The sequence below is a fragment of the Lates calcarifer genome, linkage group LG12 (assembly GCF_001640805.2).
Source record: "Lates calcarifer isolate ASB-BC8 linkage group LG12, TLL_Latcal_v3, whole genome shotgun sequence".
Classification (NCBI taxonomy): Eukaryota; Metazoa; Chordata; class Actinopteri; family Centropomidae; genus Lates; species Lates calcarifer.
The window spans coordinates 9,564,534-9,585,580 of record NC_066844.1 but is presented as its reverse complement, the minus strand read 5'-3'; the positions used below and the strand labels follow the sequence as shown (position 1 = coordinate 9,585,580).

At 38.8% G+C, this 21,047-nt stretch overlaps 2 protein-coding genes across 3 annotated transcripts in view; both read right to left on the bottom strand.

Moving 5' to 3' along the window:
- Positions 1-337: 337 nt before the first annotated feature.
- chia.1 (chitinase, acidic.1) lies at positions 338-6,729 on the bottom strand. Its single transcript, XM_018667548.2, has 12 exons — positions 6,642-6,729; positions 6,311-6,376; positions 5,810-5,839; positions 5,496-5,700; positions 4,214-4,270; positions 3,902-4,067; positions 3,025-3,149; positions 2,547-2,670; positions 1,746-1,928; positions 1,410-1,526; positions 1,056-1,182; positions 338-780 (listed from the first exon to the last, which is right to left on the bottom strand). Exons 2-12 carry the CDS (start codon positions 6,327-6,329, stop codon positions 572-574), a joined length of 1,362 nt encoding a protein of 453 aa, XP_018523064.1. The 5' UTR covers positions 6,330-6,376; positions 6,642-6,729; the 3' UTR covers positions 338-571.
- Positions 6,730-7,753: 1,024 nt separating this feature from the next.
- The window catches only part of cntn2 (contactin 2), a 45,228-nt gene continuing 31,934 nt past the window's right edge, over positions 7,754-21,047 (bottom strand). For both annotated transcript variants that reach the window (XM_018667546.2, XM_018667547.2), the window contains exons 15-24: positions 20,588-20,708; positions 19,573-19,731; positions 18,695-18,844; positions 18,021-18,091; positions 17,546-17,780; positions 16,883-16,998; positions 15,901-16,087; positions 14,424-14,536; positions 13,086-13,254; positions 7,754-12,049 (exon numbers count right to left, since the gene is read on the bottom strand). In XM_018667546.2, the coding sequence (XP_018523062.1) occupies positions 11,940-12,049; positions 13,086-13,254; positions 14,424-14,536; positions 15,901-16,087; positions 16,883-16,998; positions 17,546-17,780; positions 18,021-18,091; positions 18,695-18,844; positions 19,573-19,731; positions 20,588-20,708 (1,431 nt within the window). In that variant the 3' untranslated portion in view covers positions 7,754-11,939. The remainder of the gene's footprint in view (positions 12,050-13,085; positions 13,255-14,423; positions 14,537-15,900; positions 16,088-16,882; positions 16,999-17,545; positions 17,781-18,020; positions 18,092-18,694; positions 18,845-19,572; positions 19,732-20,587; positions 20,709-21,047) is intronic.

The following is a 21,047-nucleotide window of genomic DNA, read 5'->3' as shown; positions in this document are numbered from 1 at the left end:
CTAGATATTATCAGTCAGCTGATAGCTACACAGCTGGTGAATCAGCTAGTGATTGAGATGCATGACTGAAGCAATTGATGCCAGTCAGGTAATGCAAGTGCATAGCTTCAGTCCTCTGCCTGAACTAATACTATCCTCCCTTCAGCCTGATAATACAGTTTTTAATGTGGCGTTAGCGTTTTAATGTGGATCAGATACAAAGAATGTAAACACACAAGTAACCTTTTTTTACAAATAATTATTAAATAATAATTAGCATAATAACGAATTATGAAAAATGTCACTCATTTTTATAAAGAATGAAAAGTGCAAGTAATCAGGCATATCTTTCATCAGGTCAGGTAATAGTAAGGTTCAGTTTATTTTGTTTAGGAAGGGAGATGAGACTGTAAAGAAGAATATTGCAAAGAGACAGCAGATTTCTCATTGCTTTACATTCTGTTCCTGATATAATACAGCACCATGAAGTTAATCAGTGAAAAACTAACACTGTGAAATGATTTTACTGAAACTTAATTCACAGTCTCATGCATTCATGGACTCAGCGTGTTGGAGTTCATGTTTCTGAGGCTCAGGGCCAGTTGCAGCACTTGCAGGAGTCCCAGTAGATGAGGCCAGGCTGGCAGCGATGCAAGTAAGTGATTCCCTGGAAGCACTGGAAGTAGGTCGTCTTGTCAGCTACGTTCTCATACAGGCCATCAGGGCGGCCATGGCAGAAGTCGGCAATTGGGTCCCTGGTAGTGGTGGGGGCGGGGGTGGTGGTAGGCTTTGGCGGGAAGCCTACAGAGTCAGATGTAGGGAAAGAAATGTTATGAACAGAATAAACAGAGGCTAAACCAGCACTTCACTAAACACTGCTCCAAAATTCAAAAGGTCACCAAAAATGATGAGAATTTTATGGCCTTTTTTTGGAGTTTGAAATGATGAAACACCACACATATTTTTAAATGAGCAGGTGTCTGAGATTGCTACTGATCAATCGATTACATAAGAAAGTAACAGGCATCACAGTGAGCAGCGATAACTTCCTGAGTTAGCTGAGCTATAGCATTTACCCATGGACATTCTGAGGTGGTTGATGAGAGGATATGGCCCATCTGAGCAGAAGGATCCACCAAAGTCATCCATGTCCAGAGTCCACACATGAGCACCTCCCAGGTTGTTAGCAGTCATCCACTCGACCTATAGGATGACCACATTAGTAACAAAGACGAGCGGAATAGCAGCAGCTACAGACCTGTGAAACAGACCTAAAACTACTCTTGTTAGAATGTCTGTCATTATTTTCTCTCTGAAAACACCTAAGATAATACAGGCAATAACTTCGATTTCATCACAGGTCACAAGGGTGAGAATGGTTGCCTAATGACATTATCAAAGCTGCAGGTAGTAATGGAGCTCCTAGTTACCTTGGAGGAGAAGCTGCGCTTGTCATCATAGCCTACCCAGGAACTGCCAAAGGTGGCATATGGAACCTCCTGCTCAGAGATCCACCCAACGGTAGCACTGGAGATGAAGTCACAGATCTGGCAGCACAGAAACATAAAGATTATACAGATTTTACACGGTGTGGGACTTTAATTTACTGATATAAAGTCCACCCTTATTTCTTCATATGTAATTTTGGATTGTTTAGTTGTTCAGGGTTATTAGGTGAGATCATTGAACGTAGATGCAGCAGCCATTACTGGGGAATTATTTAATTTCAGCACAAGTCAGCTGAGTATTATATGAAAGTGTTGTACCTCATAGAAGGCCCAGAAGCCAGCAGTGCGAGTGTATGGCCCGGCGTCTGCGGGGCCATTAGCTGGTGCTCCCAGGTTGGTAGCAGCGCTGGTGAGTCGGTAGGTTCGTCCATAAGTGGGGAAACCCAATAGCAGCTTCTCAGCCGGTGCTCCTAGAGCAAGCCAGTAGGATAATGAAGAGTTCTAACAAAAAAGGGAAAAGGAGATAAACAGTACAGTGTAAAACTCCACATAATATTTTTATATTAACATGATTAACAGTGATTAACATGATGCCTCAGTGTAATATTAAAGGTTTGCTAGTGCTATCGATTCAGCTGTGAATCAACAGTCAACTCTGTAGAATTCAGCTCATTATTTAAGCAGCTAAAAAGGCAAAAAAAAGTTTCTTTCAGGGCTCGGTAGCAAGTTTGCAACCAAACCAGAGATAAAAAAAAGAGTGAATATTTTACTTACATTCTTACATTCAAATACTGGATAGAACCATGATTTCATATGAATACTAATGTCACTCTGAAGCTCTGTTGGATATGTAAACAGATAACTACTGAAAAAAAACTTGATCTCTGTAGTGAACATTGTATCAGGATTCATTGTGAAACCTGCTCCTTGATCAGACGTCAGGTAATGCAAGTGTAAAGAGGTTTCTGAAAACTATAATGTAGAGTATCAACCATAAATTTTGCTTTCATTTGCGACATAAAGTTTTGTTCAACTGCATTTTGTACAATTTGTTGATAAATGCACAGTCAGGCAAACATATAGACTAGTGTCAAAGAGTGTGTGTAGTTTGCGTCTTACGATATTGTGATAAATGTGTGAGCCGGAGTCCACAGAGCTGCGGTACAGTGGGCTGTTGTGTCCAGTAGCTCCTTCCCAGTGTCCATGGAAGTCATAGGTCATGACATTGATGAAGTCAAAGTGACTGTTGATTTTGAAAGGTTTTCTTTTTAGGTCAGTGGTAGAACATTTTATATATTTCATGCAAACTAATTGATTTAACAGTAAAGGAGCAATTATTTCTAAATCATAACAATAAGCAGCATATTTGTTGAGAATAGTCCAGTGATCTCTCAAATTCTGCCTCTCATACTATCTTACTTCTTACTGTATTTCCTACTATGGTGTACTTGAGCAAGATACATCTGTATCTTTCAATCATGGCAAGTAAAGATGGTTTATTAGAAATGATCAGTACCAATACAATGCCTGTGTTTTACTATTGATACTAAAACCGTACCTTTTTGGATACTTTTGAATTGAGTGAAATCAAACTTACGGTGAAATCTTGTTGACTTCGTAGGCTTTATCTATGTTGGGACGGAATGCAGCAACACTGGCTGACAGCAACAGCTGAGTCATCCTATTGTCTCTGGCATCATCCTCAAACGCCTTGGACATCTCCTGCAGGCACAGTGAACAAAACATCTCAGATCCCCCAGATCCGATTGCTTATGTTTATCTCCTGTCTCCTACTTTTAATACCAATAGTATCAAATGCATGTGAACATCTTGAGGTAGGTCAGAGTTGTATGGCACAAAATAGCAGGTTTTGAGAGTCTCAGAGCTTCTTAATTTAAGAGGGATTATTGATAATTCAGTAAATCTGAATTATTGATAATTTAAGAAATTTGTTGTATGGCAATCCTGTCCTTCAGCTAGTAAATGAGAAGGCATCCTGCCTTTTCCCCATGTTCAAACAACGCGTTCCGAGCACATTTTTATATAATGTGTTTATTGAAAGTTTCAAAATATGAGCAGTAAACTGATTGCTTTGGGATTTAGGGCCTGTCTTTTAAAGCCACCACCGTACGTGTAGGATTTGAAAAATGCTGACTTTTGCTCTATATAGAGGTGGACTAGAGAAAAGCTACACTGGTGGTCACATGGATAATCCCCCAGGGATCCATCATAGAAACACTGTGTTTCTATGGCAATAAAGCAACATATAACCAGATTAATTCACTGGAATTTTCTCTTTTTTCTACAAACAAAATATTTTGCCTGTTAGAATTATTAAATGCTACAATTACACACTATATAATCACTGGCTTTTAGCAGGTTGACATGCATGATACCTATGGAGTGGTAACAATGCATTCCTGAATTTAACTAATTTTATAAAACTACTATTTAAAAATAGGGGCCCTGCTAACCGTGACCAGAAGAGTGAACCTCTCCCTGTCTTCCTGTGGGCTGCCATTGTGTCCTGGATATTCCCAGGCCAGGTTTATTCCATCAAAGTTATGGTTGCGCAGGAAGCTGATGGCCGACCTAATGAAGGCTGCACGGCTTTCAGGCCTGGAAACCACGGCGATGAATCTGGTGAGATGGAGAAAGCAAAAAACTGTGGCATCCATTCTAGTAACACAGCAGCAGAGGAAGGGTTTAGGACCTCCCTCCGAGCTGAATGAGTGTTGAGTACACTGAAGATATGTGTGGGAGATTGGCATCATGTCTGAACTTACGGGCTCATTCCATTGACTGTTCCTCCAACCGACAGCAGAGTCTTCAGTGCAGGATTACTAAAAGCAGAGAGTGAGATCATTAACATCACAAAGCTTCTTATGCTGATGACAAAGCTATATTTCACTTTGGAATGTCAAGGTGGATGTTAACTTATCGGCACAGAAATTGTATTAGAATTTTGTTGATTATCCAGTTAAATAGTGATAGAGTGAGTCTTCTATCAACAATCAATCAAATGATCAGAGAAGTCGCTTGTACCTCCCTACCCTGATAAGATGCTTGCCACAGGTTATTTTTAAAGACAGTCTCCTCCTTTAGCTTTAAGACCTAAAAACCAATAGTAAATGCTATTCTCTGATCCTCATCAGTAGCTGTGAAAAAATAAAGAAACTTGGGATTGTTTCTGATTCTGACAAACCTTTATCTCCACATATTATTTAACTTATACTTTAATTGTGACCATATCCATGTGTTATTTTTACACTGTACATATTACATACTTGCTGTTTCTACTGTACATAGCTAGCATAACATAGCTAGACTCTCGCCACTGTACTCACAATTTATTGATTTTGTTTATTCTAACTCTCTCTCTTTCTTTCTTGATATCTCTCTCTCTGGATTTGCCATTAGGAGACTGAAGCCGATCAAGAATGCTTCTGTCTGTGTTGGAAGCCACACTAGAAGATGTAACCGTGTTACTGCAGTCTTAAGGAGTCTCTGCTGGCGGCCTGTCACAGTATACAAGGTTTTAAATGACCTCCCTCCAGGTGCTCATATCTGATATGCTTGTTAACTATGAGCCTGTTACAGTACCCACATCAGTTGGTGCTTGCCTCAGAAATACTCAGCTTTAAATGTTTGAATACAAATACTTAATAGTTTGCTAGTAATAGTGTGGAAAGAACTTTGACAGAGCCTACCTCTGTATATAAAGTGGATGGTAAAAAAAAATGTTAATATGAATTTGAAATAAGTGAAATAAGTGAAAATAAGTAACACATAGAGGTAATCAGTCATTTAGGGCAGGTGTTGCAAGCCCTACCTGTTCTTCCCTGGGCACCAATAAAAATATTAAGGAGAGGCAATGAAAAGCTATGGCATCCCAGAGAATAATACAGCTCTGTAGGAGACACTGAACATTTCTCTTGATTTGACTTGAAACTGGAAAGACTGCACAGCAATATTGAACACTGGCACCAAATATTTTGTGCATAAACCATGAAGAGTCCATGTCAGCTAAATATTGGCGTTCAAGACTGTTTGACTCTGTATACTCACACATTCTTGAGGCTGTTGAGTCTCCCATACTGCTGTTCATCGTTCCACTCAATGGGGCTGAGCTGATTGAAGCTGTTAATGGTGGCCAGAGAATAGATGACATGGGTGCACAAGAAGGGGTCGATATTGTCTGGAGTGAATGCGCCAGTGCTTGGCCTGTACTGTGCCCAGTTGGTCATATGGCACACCAGCTTATTGGATAAAGCTGAAGGAAACAGCCGCACAGCAGCAATCAGACTTTTGACTCTATAAGCATTTGTTCTGAAAGTTTGTTGAAGAGCAGTCAACACTTGTCATACAAAGCAAATGCTTACCCATGTGCAAAGTGAGCAGAACACCCAGTGCTGAAAAAAGAGAGAAAATAAAGAAACACTAGTGTAGTAATACAGATCTAGATCTTGGTTCTAAGACACAGCAGTGGTACAAAGTTTGTCATATAAGTAATGACATATGTTACAAAGTTGTTTATTTGTTATTTTTGGGGTATGCAAATTAGCACTGTAGAATAATAGTGTATTACACAATTATGCAGTTTTATAATGTGACATAATAAGAATAATAATTTATTAGTATCACTATTAGTATTTTTAGTTGTAGTATAATTTTATATTTATCAAATATATACTTCAGTATTGATACTCTGAGACTGAAGTTAAAGAAGATGCTTAACATATTTGAAATGTGTGAATTAATGGATGATTCGTGTAATGATTTAATGAATGCACGAATTAATGAAAATCTGAATCAATGCATAAGTGAGTACACTGACATCTCCAGTGATTGAGTGAGTGAATGAATGAGTGCATAGAGTTTACCTGTGATGACTCTCGCCATTGTGCTCTCTGGAGATCCAACCAATTTTCTGCTGCAGCAATTACCCTCTGAATGATCATAAAATATTCATATGAGATGATACAAAAAGTGAGAGGAAGAACAACAGATAACATGCATCCACTACTGCAGCTGATGGCAATGTTGATGTTCTTCTGTAGTTAATTTGATACCTTTAGGTTTGTTTTTTTTTCTCAAATTAAATAAATTAGTCTGATTTATTTTAATGGACAATGTAATTACATTCTTCCCTCTTTTAAAATAAAACAACAGCTAAATGCTAGTATATGATACAAATGGTTATGATCTAATTACCTTTCTTCAAGAGGAACAGAAGCGGAGTCCAGAGCTTGGTAGAGTTGGGTCAGATTTATATTTTACTCATTAATGACTAATAGCGGGTGGCAAAGTGCAGCAGATAAGAGCTCAGCATGGTAGGAGTCTGGCCAATGTGTCTAATAACCCCACTTCCAGATAAGAGCGGGAGAAGCCTTGTAAAAATTAGACTTTCTGGGAAATGAACAATTAGTTTTTACGTCACAACTAACTGCAGTGATAACTGCAAATGGTGCACTTCTGTATGAATTAATGAAATGATTAGGAAAAATGAAATAGTAAAGGTGATAAAGGGAAATAGATGCAGCTTACAGGTTCCTGCTGGGAATCTGATTTTATATCCTGTTGAATACCAACTTTGGTGTCCATGCCTATGATTGGGTTAGGATGTGCACATGCTCTACCCTTCAGTAATTTGATGAATATGCTTGTTTGCTGTCTTACACATGGCCAAATGAAGCTCAAACTATAGTCAGCAAACCATCCAAGAGTTATCCCACTATGTCAAATCAATGCTCCTTTGTTGTAATTGTGTTACGATCAGGTTTTTGGAGTTCTGTTTTTTTGTATGTAAACACCTTATCCTGCTTTCAGAAACCTGTCTAAGCGCCTATTCCAGTTTTGAAAAACCTGAATATGTTAGCTGGAGCACAAAATACTGTGGCATGTAAACACCTTATCCAGGATATTAGTAAAATGAGAAATGATGGTAAAATAATTTAAATATGGTCACAAAATTTGCTGTGGATATTCATGGTCATCAGAGGATGATTGCTTAAACTTTGGTGATACCCTAACTTTTTGTCCAGAGCCCTTTGATCCATCATGTTATCTCAAAAAGCATTGGCCAAATTTCCTTCAGAGCTGTAAGGCATATTCATTGTCCCCAGAGTCTGAATCCTAATGAGTCCCTGACTAACCCTGTTGTGCTACTCAAGTATTTAATTGTGCGCAAGAAATCTCTGTACAGGATGGACCCTTTTCATTTTAGCACATGATCTTTCCTCTCATGCCACCCTGCACCAAATGTAAATGTGACCTATTGTGATTTATTTATCAATAAACATGATGGCGAGTGTAGTAAATGCAAATTTTTCTGAAATACAAGTCGAATGTGTTTATTTTAAATCATATTTACAAGTAGCACCCCTCCCACAATTTTGAAAAGGCCCAAAGGCAACAGTAGCCAATGCATTTCAGCTCAGCCATATGAAAAACAGACTCACTGTTACCATCTCAAGTGAATAATGAAACCAGTCAGTCCACCAGTAAACCTGAAAAATCAGCCAGAACATTCAGTGACTGAGCACTCAGACATGGTGAAATGACTTAATGGCTCTTCAATGAATACTAAAGGCATTCAGAAAACACTTTGCACAGAGTAAAGCACAAAAACACAAAATCAGGATATCATTCAACAGATCTGAAAACATTTCCAACTTGTGGACTAGTGTGAAGATGAAGCAGTTGTGTGATGCTCAACATATCTGAGTGAAGGACAGTGATGGTGATTTAAATTAAACCAATTTAGTTTTTCAAAGACTGACACCAGTAATTCAGCACTGAAGCCAAGAGCAGGGCTAGAATTTGTTGACTCCAAATATCAGTGCACTAATACAGTGATGCTGTGACTAACCAAAGGACATGTGGGCTACAGTAATTATTATTTCTAGGTGAAATGCAGGGTATAAATGTTTTTAACATTTGTGATATTTTGCTTTCCAGTGTAAATAGAAAAGTTTACTTGATACATTGTTTTTGCTACACCCACACTAATGTAAGTGTATGTATGTTTAATCCTTAACTAAGAGCAACATTCTGGTGTAAATTCTGAAGCATGTGATTAAAAGTTACCTTTATCCAACAAATTAAAGCAAGATCGTACAATCAAGTGGTCTATCATTCAACCACTTGTACAGTGAAAAAATATAATTACTCAAAAAAAAAAAGGTTGTTCACAGACCATAAAAATATTAAAATACCATGTGATAAAATAAGTTTTGATAATAAAAGAAGAAAAGTTCCAGACCTTCCAATTAAACTCCCAAGCTTCTCACATGATCTGACTGTTAAAATGCAAATTGAATGACTAAAACAACTTCTTTATAATGTTGTGATGTTTTGAGTGCTTGTCAAATTTATGTATTTGTTTGTGTCACTTTGTGTCGGTGTGGGCAGCTCTTAGCTAATTCTGAGGAAGTCATAGAAACAGTATTTGAGGAGGGCCTGTGGAGACAACGTAGGTGCAGGTGAGAGCTCATCAAGGTGAGTGTCAATTGTTAGGCTAGTATTGCCCCTCTGGTTTATATTTGTCATACTTTAATGACGGCTCCAGCCACTTCACAAACAGAGCAAAATCACATTGCTCTTCTCACAACAGGAGAATAAAACTCCTTCCTCAAATCTGTTGAAAAAAAAAAAAAAATTAACATAAATAAATAACAAACAAAACATTCTTAGCTCAAGGTCCACATACTAGTTTTTTCCTGAATTTCAACCATATCACATTTTTTTCTAGAATGTAGATATAGAGTTTTTGGAGTTGTAATGTTCTACACTAAAGTCACATGGTGACAACTGATCTATCCCTATGATGAGCAAACTACATATGCTGTGGAAAGCTGTGGAAATGCAGTTGAAAGCTAGTAAATGGACCTGGAGATTTTTCTTTTTATTTCAATCTAACATTTTCAGGTGTAAGGATGAATTTTTATGGTCTACTTTGTTAACATTCGTGAAAGACTCAGGTCATAACAACTAAAACATTGGTGGGGTTAAGGAAAGAAGATGTCATACAATAAAAATATCAACACAGACTACTAGTGAGATGGGCGTGAAACCATGTTACTGATCTAAAACGCAAGAACATATGACATATTAACTCATCCACCACCATGACCATCACTGTCTTATTTTTAATACACTATATAAACTAATATATTAACTACTCCATACACTGGTGTTGAATTTTGGCAACTGATGTAAACCTGCAACAGAAAACAAAATATCATAGAGAAGTGAGAGTTTAAACTTGACTGGGCTGTTTCGTTTGTGTTTTTTTGGCAGTTACAGAAAACCAAAACCAGCCTGTCTTGAATGATGATAGGAACCCAAAGCATCAGTTACCCTTCAACCTTTGAGTATTAAACTTGTGACAGCAAACAGTTTAGACAGTTCTGAGTGAATAAAAAATAAGGCAACAACAAAAGACAGAAATTACAAGCACTTGATGTCTACTATTGACAAGCTGATCAGACCTAAGATAACTGTAACTGTGTACAAAAGAATAGCTAGAGGTCACATCCTTCCTGTAAACTGCTGCAAACCAGACATGTTACATAAGAGCTAATACATGCTGACAGGTTTACACTGAGAACAATATATAACACTATCAGCTGTACTCTCTGATAACTTTGGTGAACAACTCTTCATCTCCTCGGGTGATTCATCCCTGCTGCCCTAGCCATTTTATATCAACCTATCAGCATAAAAGCAGCTGCAATAAACCTAATAAAACATTTAACAGAAGCATTTTTACATTGTTGTCAGAATAATTCAAACAATGCAGGCACAACAAATGTAAACACAGAATTAAATACTGTCATTCATCCAATTTCACCTCCCCAAAAATGAAACATAAATAGAAAAAGTAAACATTCATTTGGACCAGTGACGTAGGTCTGTAGCTATACTTACAGTCAAGGCAAAAACACCAAACACGCATATAGACATTATCAGGAACTCAAAATCAACAATAAAAAGTTCTTCAATTCTTCAATTAATTACTCTTATTCTGTGTTCACGCTATGAGCAACAAGACTGACAAGTACCATAATAAGTTCGGTTGGGTAGATGTTCCAAATGTATAATTGCAGAAAAATAAAGAAACATTGCTGTGTACATTCTGTGTACTATCGTCATTTTTCTTACATTGTTTTTGCCTTTTTGCTGATATACAGTAATTTTGGGAAGTGTAAACTGTTTGGCTACAACATTAAAATTGGCGGTTTTAATGTTGTGGCTGATAGTGTACACACTACTACGTAGGATTTGAACATTTCCAAAAGATTGAAGAGGAAATTTAGGCTGACAAATTCTCTGTCTGTGGCTCAGACCAGGCAGTGATCCAAAGAGGTTACTCAAATGTTATTTTTTAAGAACCACTCATCTGAACAGATTTGTTTTGAAGTTGCAAGTGATAGCAGCTTAAGAAAATAACTAGTTTGGTTCAATAGCCTGTTTTTAGATCTTGTGATTTTGGTGGCACATTTTGGAATGGCTGACTTCTGCTGTTTAGTAGTCATCCCTCTGACTGCCTGTGATATAAGTCATGGACCACTGTGTGTCACAGTACATTGTTCCTTGGCAGATGATGTTTTGTTATTATTGGGGATTCTTGAATCTCATTACTAAAACTGAAAATGAATGAACTGCTGATTTGCAGCATTTGTGAATGACACTTGCCCACAAAGGGAGTGGAACAGCCTCAACGTAACAACTGGATTATTCATGTTGATGTTCAATGCACATCTCCTAATGAAGAGGTGGTATTCATGATTTAGTTTGTTGAATATGACATAAAAATGTGTACATACAAACACAGAAAAAAGTAGTGGTTTAGGATAAGAAAATGAAAATGTTCCTGCAGCCCACTCTAAGCCCATGCAATTATGACAGGCAATACCAAGCAGTGTAAAATGCATAATGAGCTGTTCTAACTATTCTAGACGCAGAGTGTTTCAGCTCTCACACCACCCGCAACCGCTCAGAATACAGAGACTCATCAGTCGAGTTGCTCTCAGTGTGAACAGGCAGACCTCCACCATGTAAGCGAGACTGTACTGTATGTACATGGGTTATACACACCATTGATTTTATGAGTAATTTACACCTGATGTCTGCGTCCTGCCAGCTACAGTTTGGAGAACGTGTGTGAGACGTGTTAGCCACAGATGTGATGGTCCCCATAAGGCATGGTTTTTATTAACACTGGTACACAAACACACAATCAGACAGGGATGCCCTGCTTCCCCTCCCTCTTTTAACCCATCCAGACCAATGTTCTTTTTATAAAAACAAAAAACCACGTCCCTCTTGATTTATTATATTTAAAAAAAGGAAACTGAATCCCCATCGTCCTCCCCCATCCTTCCAATCCCTGCAGTGCTACAAACTTCCCCAACCACTGAAACCCACCCCAACCCAAAACACAGGCTGAGACACAAGAGAACTTTAGTTCAAGCCATTTAAAGTAAAAAGTCCAAAGTTTGGCTGAGATCACAGGTCTGACAAAGACACAAGAGTGAAGAAAACCAAGCCAGTGAGGAGCGGCAGATGGTGACTGGTTAGTGTAGAGGAGGCCTCGTTCTGTACCATCATACCAGTTCCTGTGAGAAAGAGAGAGAAAGACTGGTTTTTCACTGTTTTTTGATTTCAAAGATCCTTAAATACCTAGCCATATAAACTGTATAAAACTTTTACTGTCCACTATTGGTTTTAGATACTGCTGACATATTTATGATCAACATAATAGCTATCCAGATGTCCATATCTCTAAGATAACATGGCCTTGGAAGAAAAATAGTCTTCATTCTCTGAAGAGGGGTTACTCTTTTCTTAAGGCACCGCCTATAACCCTTGACTTAAATATTATTAGATGCCATACCATATCTCGTTACTATACTGAACATTAAAATTTGAAACCAAAACCTAAACTTTCTCATGTCATATGGTAGAATACATCCATGGGTTAAATCACTAAATGACACAGCCATTACAGGGCAAGGTTTCAGATTTCAGCCTTTAAAATCTCAGACATTAGAGACATTAAAACACACACTCACCACATTTTAGAATAGCCTCATTCCTGCTGTATTTGTATGTACACTGAGGAGCCAAAACGTTATGACCTACTTGGGCACTCTGACCAGTCTGCGTCTACACAGCCCTTTATGCAGCAGGGTGTAATGCACTGTGTGTTGTCATACATTCCTCCCGTCAACCAATCATTAAAATTTTCTGCAATTTGTGCCACAGTGGTCCCTCTGTCAGGATCACTTTTGCTGCCCTCGTGCATCGTGGTGACCTACTCACCACTGCTGACCATCACAATTTGACCCAATGTCACTCAGGTCTGCCCATTTCTCCCACATTCAATATGGTGACTATGAGAACTGACTGCTCACTTATTGTCTGATATACCTTGACTGCTTTATTCACTTGATATGAGTGGTAATAATGCTCCAATAAGCTTCATCTGGGCTGTTTGTCTTACACTATTTCTGTTCAGTTGCATAAGATGAGTATCTCAAGCGTCTTAAAAACACATACTTTCTTCCACATGATGCTGGTACATGAGCCATGACAAACACACTCTTTGTGTTGGTGCCAAAGGCCTCTGGCGTGTGTTTCGTGGTTTCTCACCTGAGTCCCGGGACACAATGATCTCGTGTGCTGGCCCATCCCCTCCCTCTCCCCAGGACCGAATCTCTAGCACAACATAACCATTGTCTTTTGGCAGCGGCAGGCTGACCGACGTCTTTGCCTTGTCCAGAACTTTCAGCGCAGTCTGGCCCTCGTGTTTGTAGAGGACCTGACACACAGAACGCATCATTATAACATTAGAATCAACTGAAAGAATATTACATTAAGAACATAAAATGTTACTGCAAGTGGCTTTTAGTGATCTGTATAGCGCAATGGCATTGTTTGTGTTGAAATCAAGCAGTTATCTTCTGATGATTATGTTTTCCTCACACATGAGCAGATTCAAGGCCTATGAACGTGATCTTTGATTTTGTTACACAACATTTTACTGCTTCTCATATCACACACGCAGAGGAGATTACAAGTATCAGGTTGTGACCTATTAAAAACAAAATATCAGTCACCTACACATGCCAGTGAACCATGATCATGACATGATCTTGACAGTTAATTTTCTGTGTTCTTTTCTAACAACAGAGTACTAGGCTCAAAAATGCAGTTTCATTGGAGTGTTTGTGTCCGCACATAACATACCAGCAGTTTTAAGTACTTTGTTGACACTAGGTCCTTAAATGTATATACCTGATAATTCATTATTCAAGGTGTGCACTGCCAGGCAGGCCTTGCATTGCCTTATTCCCCCGTTTTTAGTTCGTAGATGTAGACTCAATCAGTCAGACTGCAGTGTTTTGCTTTCAGGTCTCATGTCACATCTTTAGGGAGTTAAGTTTCTAGTAAGTCAAGTTTCACAGCATTCAAGAGCCAGTAAAGCCTCAAGTCTTTCTTTTAGTTTGACTAAAGTTAAGACTTGAAATCTTAAGTTGTCCTTAGTATTATTTATTGAGAGATTAAATTTGAGCCAACTGGCTTCTTTATGACTGTGTGAGTATGGTTTGATTAGATGTGATTGACAGTGGCCTGGTAACATAAATAGCCTTGCAAATGTCATCAGTTTTTGACTACAATATTCCCTAATACTTCTTGGTGCAAGGAAATATGTGACCTCTGTGCCCCACCAACTCTAAACCACTGAGGGTAGCTAAGAGAAAAATACACATACCCAAATCTGTCACTTAAACTAACCAAAACTGTGCCAACTTTGGCTGCAAATAAAGTTCATGTAAGACCCCCATCACTCATACTAGTGAGCTGACTGAGCTGACTGATGAAATATGTTTCAGGTCCTCAAAGTCAAACTGCTACATTTAGTAAAAAATAAGTGTCTTGAGTGCAGAAAATGACAGATACACAAACATTTACTCAGACAGCACTCACTTTGTAGCCCAATACAGCTGACTCATTGTGCATGGCCTTCACGTGGTCCCATCTCACCAATACCCCTGAGCCATCTGTCTTCCATGACACGTTGCCTGGGGGACGATTTGGAGCTGAAATGGAAAAACAAACTTGTGTTTTAAAAATTACTTCAAAATTAATAACAGAATTAAAAAATAAGGAGAAATTAAGTGGACTGATAGGAAAAATAATAATAAAAGTAGAAGAGCGGCTCACCTAACAAAACACAATGAAATAAAAAAGACAGAAAAAGGAGGATCTAAATGTACCACTAAAGGTGGGTAAACTCCCAACATCCACACTCAAATGATTGACTTACCAAGTAACTACAAGTAACATGAATACTACAACTAAGTGTATTTATATGTGGGCTGTATTTTGACAGGTCTCTGTCTACACGATGATGTGGCTCCTGGCCGAGGGGTGACTGCTGCTCTGAAACAAGAGATTATGTCTAAGCCTACTGTTGAATATATTCAAAGCCACGGGCCCAGGAAGTGCTAAGTACCCACTCTCCTTCTCGAGTACTGAGAAGACCCAGTGGCTGCTGCAGCTCAGAGGAATAATCCATTTCTGCCAGGAGGAGGGGTGGAGAAGGGGACTACATGGGTCAGTTAACCTATCTGCATTACTCATAGGATCAAGAAGAAAGGTCCAGCCTGAGGGGACTGTGGGTGACACAGGGTATGTTTGAGCATCTGTGTCTGTGGCTATGGAAGTTAAATAATGACAGCACAACTGCAAATCAAGATCTAAGAGTGAAACAAATTTGTAATTGCAGAACTGGGGTAGAATGGGATTAAGGACAGATTTCTGAGAGTAGACAATGTTTTAAAGCTGTGAGAGTAACTGTGTTTTAGAATTTAAGTGATTTAATCTTGTCTTTTTCAAAGCTCTCCACGCTTACAGTAGCTGTGGTTGTTTGTGACCTTCACAAGCAAATCCCAATTTAGAGCAGAGCAAGCTCCACCAGATGGCATTAGTCCCCCAGTGCTCAACCAGCTTTATTTAGTTTGATTTCCCATCTGAAGTTCAGTTCACTTCGTCCAGACCACAGAAAGAAATATAAAAAATATATATATATATATGTGTAACTTTCCTAGTTATGGTCTGTTTCATGTTAACACTCACTTATTACCAACAAAAACCAAGATGACTGACGATAAAAAGGCAAAAATCGCATTCCAGTGACTGACAGCAAGTCATGTTGCAACTAAAATACTTGATTTAAAGTATTTACTACTGTATATAATCACGTGTTTCCATGGCTACCAAACGCTAAAGTTGACAATGAGTGCTCATTTCTAACTGAACACAGTTTTTCTGTCAAACTGTTTTCTGTGCTTAAACTTAATCTGTTAGTTTGTAGTTTTGTACTTTACTTATTCATAATAATATTCCCATTTTTATGTGTGTGAATGCATATAATGTATGAAAGTGAATGCCACAGCCATACGTGGTTTCCTGGTGGTGACGGTGGTGCGTGGTGAGGGTGGCCCAGTGCCAGCGCTGTTGTATGCCAGCACAGCAACGTGGTATCGAGTGCTGGGTCGAAGTCCAGACACCCTGGCTGTTGTTTCCAATCCTGCTGTCCTCACTCGGTCTGCTGCTGCTTCCCGTTCATGCTGCCGCCAGTACCGGATCTGAGCACAACACATGATGCCAAACCTAACCTCAAACTCTGCACATGAACCTTGTACTGCCAGTTTATTATGCGTTTTAAGATCTAACACTCTTCAGATTCATGAATCTCTTTGCATCAGCAGCAGATGCACTAAGTATGTAATAGAATTTTACCAGCAGGAAATGAATGAAGCATGCTGATATCAGCCATCAAAGTGAGACATTTGTTGTGAGCTTGGAGATTAAAACAATCAAAATCAATAAAAGTGATCTTGAACAGTGACAGCTTGCAGGAGTGACATCAGCTCATAAAATGATTAGAACTTCAATGGCAGGTCAGAGGACTGTGAACAAATAAACTGTTTCTAAACAACCTATATTACAACCGTGTATATAAGACCAAAGTTTCAGAGTGTTTCTGTTTTGCCTAACCTGACCTCAAAGAAAAACTGTTGCTAGGTAATAAATCATGATTAGAAACAAATATGCACCCAGCCCTGTCCTGATGATAATTAGGTTTGAATACAAATGACATGATGACTATGATGATGACCCTGATTAAGGCTACCTTGACTGTGACAATAAAGGGAGCCATGGGGCATTTCATCCTTCACTGTAAAACTTCCACATAACCCTTAAATCATTTAAAATAATCTGAGACTTGCATGGCATAAAATGAAAGACATTTCTCTCCTCTTTGTAGAAAAGATTGGACTGTGCATGACTTTAACATGTAAGTTAACCTATTTCTGATTGTCAGTTACAGTCTGCTGTGTTGGGTAAACCTTCAGATGTGTTTTTATGCAGTTCTTCACCTCATATCCTCTGAGAATGCCGTTGGCACTGAGCTGCTGGACAGGCTCCCATGAAACCTGGATCTCAAAGGCGGTCAGCACTGTAGCATTAATGTTTGATGGTCCCACCGTTGGCTCTGTGAAGAGACAGTCAGAGGTCAAGAGGTCAGAATATTCAACAAACAATGTCCACTGTCTCAATATTTTACTAACAGAGGTACAAAATTTTACTGTCAGTGAATTCCTGAAGTGAGTTGACCATGTTGCGTTAAACTCAAAGTTGTGGCTGCCCTCTAGTGGTTAGAGCTAATACTGCAGACACTGTGTCTGTTCATGTTGGACTACATATCTTGCAAGGTTTACCTTACACTGAGCTTTCTAAAATATGCAGTTTAATATTACATTATTTTATTTGTCTCCACCTATTTCACTACAATTACAATAATATACTGTATCACTGACAAAAAATGTTGAGCATATTGGAATACAATTATCATATCTTCTTGATATTCCTGGAAACCAGCAGCTGTCAAATGGTTGATAAAACACCTAAGCTATTGTATGGTGACGTCAGATGATGAACATGGTCTCTGGATTTTACTGTAAATGTTCCTATCCCAATAGTTCATTATAATACACAGTGGGACATGTGGTAGGGAGGGATTGAACGTCACAGAGGCTCACCTTCTTCTGCAGAGTGGACCACAGCAATCTGGCTGAATGGACCTTCTCCTCGGCGGTTATAAGCTTTGATCTTCACCTCAAACGGACTGTACGGTGTCAGGCTTTCATTGTAGTAAACATAGCGGGATGACTCCACATGGGGAATGCGCACCACTATCCATGATGATGTGTCTTTCCTCCTAAATGCCAGGATGTAGCCAAAGCTGTCCCCGTTCTGGTACTCCCTAGCCATGGGCTGGAGATATTCAGGAGAAAACTGAGATGTGAGACTCTACAAAGACAAATAGGCCTGTCGCCAGTGTCCTAACTGGCATCTGACACAACTTCCCACTGAGTGTGTGTGTGTGAAGACTGAGGGCTGTCCCACTGTAATATCAGCAAGCATTTAGCAACGCTATGTGCTATGCATGTGCATGTACAAAATACTATGGACACATAGAGCACACACACACACACCACTGAGTCATCCACTCACCGTCCAGGTAACAATCAATTCATTGCGGTCTCCTCCTCCTCCTGCAAGTCCACTGGGGGCCACTGTTGGAGCTGAGGGCCAAATTTACAGGCACAAGATGATATACATAACAAAGTAATAGAATATTTTAAAGGTTAAAATGTCCCTGGCTGCAACATTATCTTTCAAAATATAAGATTTGTTGCGTTTGTTAATGTCTGATACAAAAATTTTATAGAAATATTAAACAGTGTGCAGAATGAGCAAGGATAAATACTTTGTTTACATTTTACTATATAATGTCTAGTACATTCAGCAGACAGACAAGTACTGACAGAATGGATTTAATAACATTTAAGTGACTAATTAATGTTGCATGTTTCTTGCATATCTGTACGCTCTTTGGGAAAATCTACTGATTTCACACATCAAAGTCTGCTTCAGGGTCTTGGGGAATACTATTGCATATATGAGAAAAGTTGTGGCTCCTTTTGTGGAGTTTCTGTGAAGTCCTCAAGTGCTGTCACTTGAGTCAGACTCATTTCAGACTTTAAAGAGTAAAAGTTTAAGGAGGAAAAAAATTCTGGGGAGTGTAGAGTTAGATAGAGGTGAGCTTACCTGCAATATTAAATCTCTGTGGTGCTTTTTTTAAGATCATAAAAAAATCACAGCCAGTTAACATGCCGGCCCCTCACCTGCTTGCTGTGTGCGAATGGTGTGTGATGGCATGCTTGGCTCTCCGCTGCCCAGGATGTTGCTGGCGATGACCTGAAATTCATAATCCATCCAGGGCATCAGTCCTATTACACGAGCCGACTCTGCGTTCCCTTCAATGTTCGCTGGGTCTGGTGTACAGTGAGGAGATGTGTGTTTATTTATATGGTAAGATATGTGAGTTATCAATATCAAACTCAATCAGTGTTTTTTTTTTCCAATTTAGTCTGTAAAATATCACAAATAATTACAAATGTCTCTCACAAAAAGTGACAGTACTTAGTTAGTCTGACCAAGTCCTCATATTTGAAAAGCTCTAATCAGTAAATGTTTATTTTTAATGTTACTTTTAAAGGTGCTTTATGTGACTTTTTGGTATTGCTACATACCAATGTTAGCATTAACAGCTATTCACTTACCAGTTTAGAAGAAATGAGTTGTGAGTTCAGCATCAAACCTAATTCAAAGAGCTGTCTCTAGCAGTGGAAAGCAGTGCTAATATTAACACTTGTTTTGCTCTGTCTGCTTTTTTATCACTTCTTTTCTTCTACTTAGGTTACATCCAGTCTCACAATACCACGTTGTGATAATAAGTTACTGCAATGTCAAGTCTGTCCTCCGTCCAAAATGAAGAGGATGAAGAAGTTGTGATGCCCAGAGGACAAACTCTTGTAAAGGCAATGACGGCTCAAGCTTTTCATAAGTAAACAACTGTTAATGCTAACACTGGCTATGTAGCCATGGCAAAAACTTCCATATAGACCCATAAAATGATGTATATGATTGAAAGTCATTGGTTAATTTCCAGGTGTTTCAATTCCACACACACACACACACAGGTACACGCGCACACACACACCTGTCCTCATCTTCTTCCACTGTGATGATATGGATGATCGGCCCATGATGATATATTTGCCAATGGGACTGTGATTATCATAGCCACGACTCCACCTGAGCTCCACTGATGTCTCAGCAACATTCTTCACCAGTAAACCTCCAGGAGGTCCTGGAGGGCCTGGAAATAAGGAAAGTAAAATGGAGCTTTTTGCAAGAAATAATAAAACATTAAAATAAAATAAAGTCAGATTTCAGTGTTTATGAAGGTAAAACACTGAGAGCAGTAAAGACAGCAACACTGACCTCTCACTGCATTTCAGTTTTGTCTTACCTTGGCTACATCTTCGATGGAAATATTGTAGTATTTTAGACTACATTTATGCAGAATTTGCAGACTTTCAATTGAAAGCAAACAGTAAAATCATAAAATTTGATGTGATGTTTTCCTGTCACCTCTACCTGCTCCTGACGATGGTTTTAAACAAGACAGCTGGCAGCTTGAAACTGCAGCGATGCCTCTGTCCTTTTTAGAGTAACTCTATTATTATTTTGTGCTGTATCACTGAGGTATAATTTTTTTGGCCAGTTTTCAAACAAGTTCTGAACACACATTGACATATCACCTTTTAAGTTGATATAGCAATTTTGTTAGAAAACAACATTTATATATCCAGCAGATTCAAAGGTACATTTAGAGTTGTGTTGTGTTTTTGGTCTTCGTGAAACATCTGTCTTTTTAGCTGCTAAATGCTCCACTAAGTTCACCAGCTGGTCCCTCTGGCTATTTAGAGCTCTTACTTGAAAACAACTCTATGTGAGCAGTGAGATTAATCTAAAACAGTAAAGCTGGGGTCTGGACAGATAAACAATGAGCTGAATCTCACACCTGTTTCATAAAGAGTTGTTTCAAAATTGTTTCAAACCTGTTTCAAAATTACATAAAGAGTTTTTTCTTCTCATATTTCTGTAATAGTAAATGGAGCCCTCCTGAGAAGGTGACAAGGTGAGATGAAGAAAGCTCTGACTCATCTTACCTCGAACCACTAGTTTAGCTGAGGCTGAGGCGCTGTCCACCACAGTCTGAGCTGTGCAGGTGTACATCCCTGCTTGACTCAGCTGAGTGTTCACAATCAACAGATCACCAATGTTTTCCTTCTGAAATAATACAGGTAGAGGGAGGAAGAACCAAGTTAATAAGTTAAACACTGATAAATGAGTATAACAGCCTAGAAGAAAAGAAATGTCTCCTTTACACATCTCACATTCAATTGCTTTTATCAGTACATACATTTAACAGCAGCTACATGCTGCAGCAGAACTTTATAGTGCTGACCATACCTAGCTGAGGTTACAGGAGCTAGTTTTCAGCCAAACCTACCACTAGCTAATAGTAATATCTTATCACACTGACATCAATTAAACATTTAGATATAAAAGAGCAGAATCATGAAATGGACATTTAATCTAGTTTAGCAGCTTATTTCTCTCCAGCTC

What these genes read in the sequence shown, in the direction of transcription:
- chia.1 (XM_018667548.2), bottom strand. An exon ending in TCTGCTCACTTTGCACATGG is followed by an intron (nt 5,701 to 5,809) that starts GTAAGCATTTGC and finishes TGTTTCCTTCAG; the next exon opens with CTTTATCCAATAAGCTGGTG. An exon ending in CTCAACAGCCTCAAGAATGT is followed by an intron (nt 4,271 to 5,495) that starts GTGAGTATACAG and finishes CTCTGCTTTTAG; the next exon opens with TAATCCTGCACTGAAGACTC.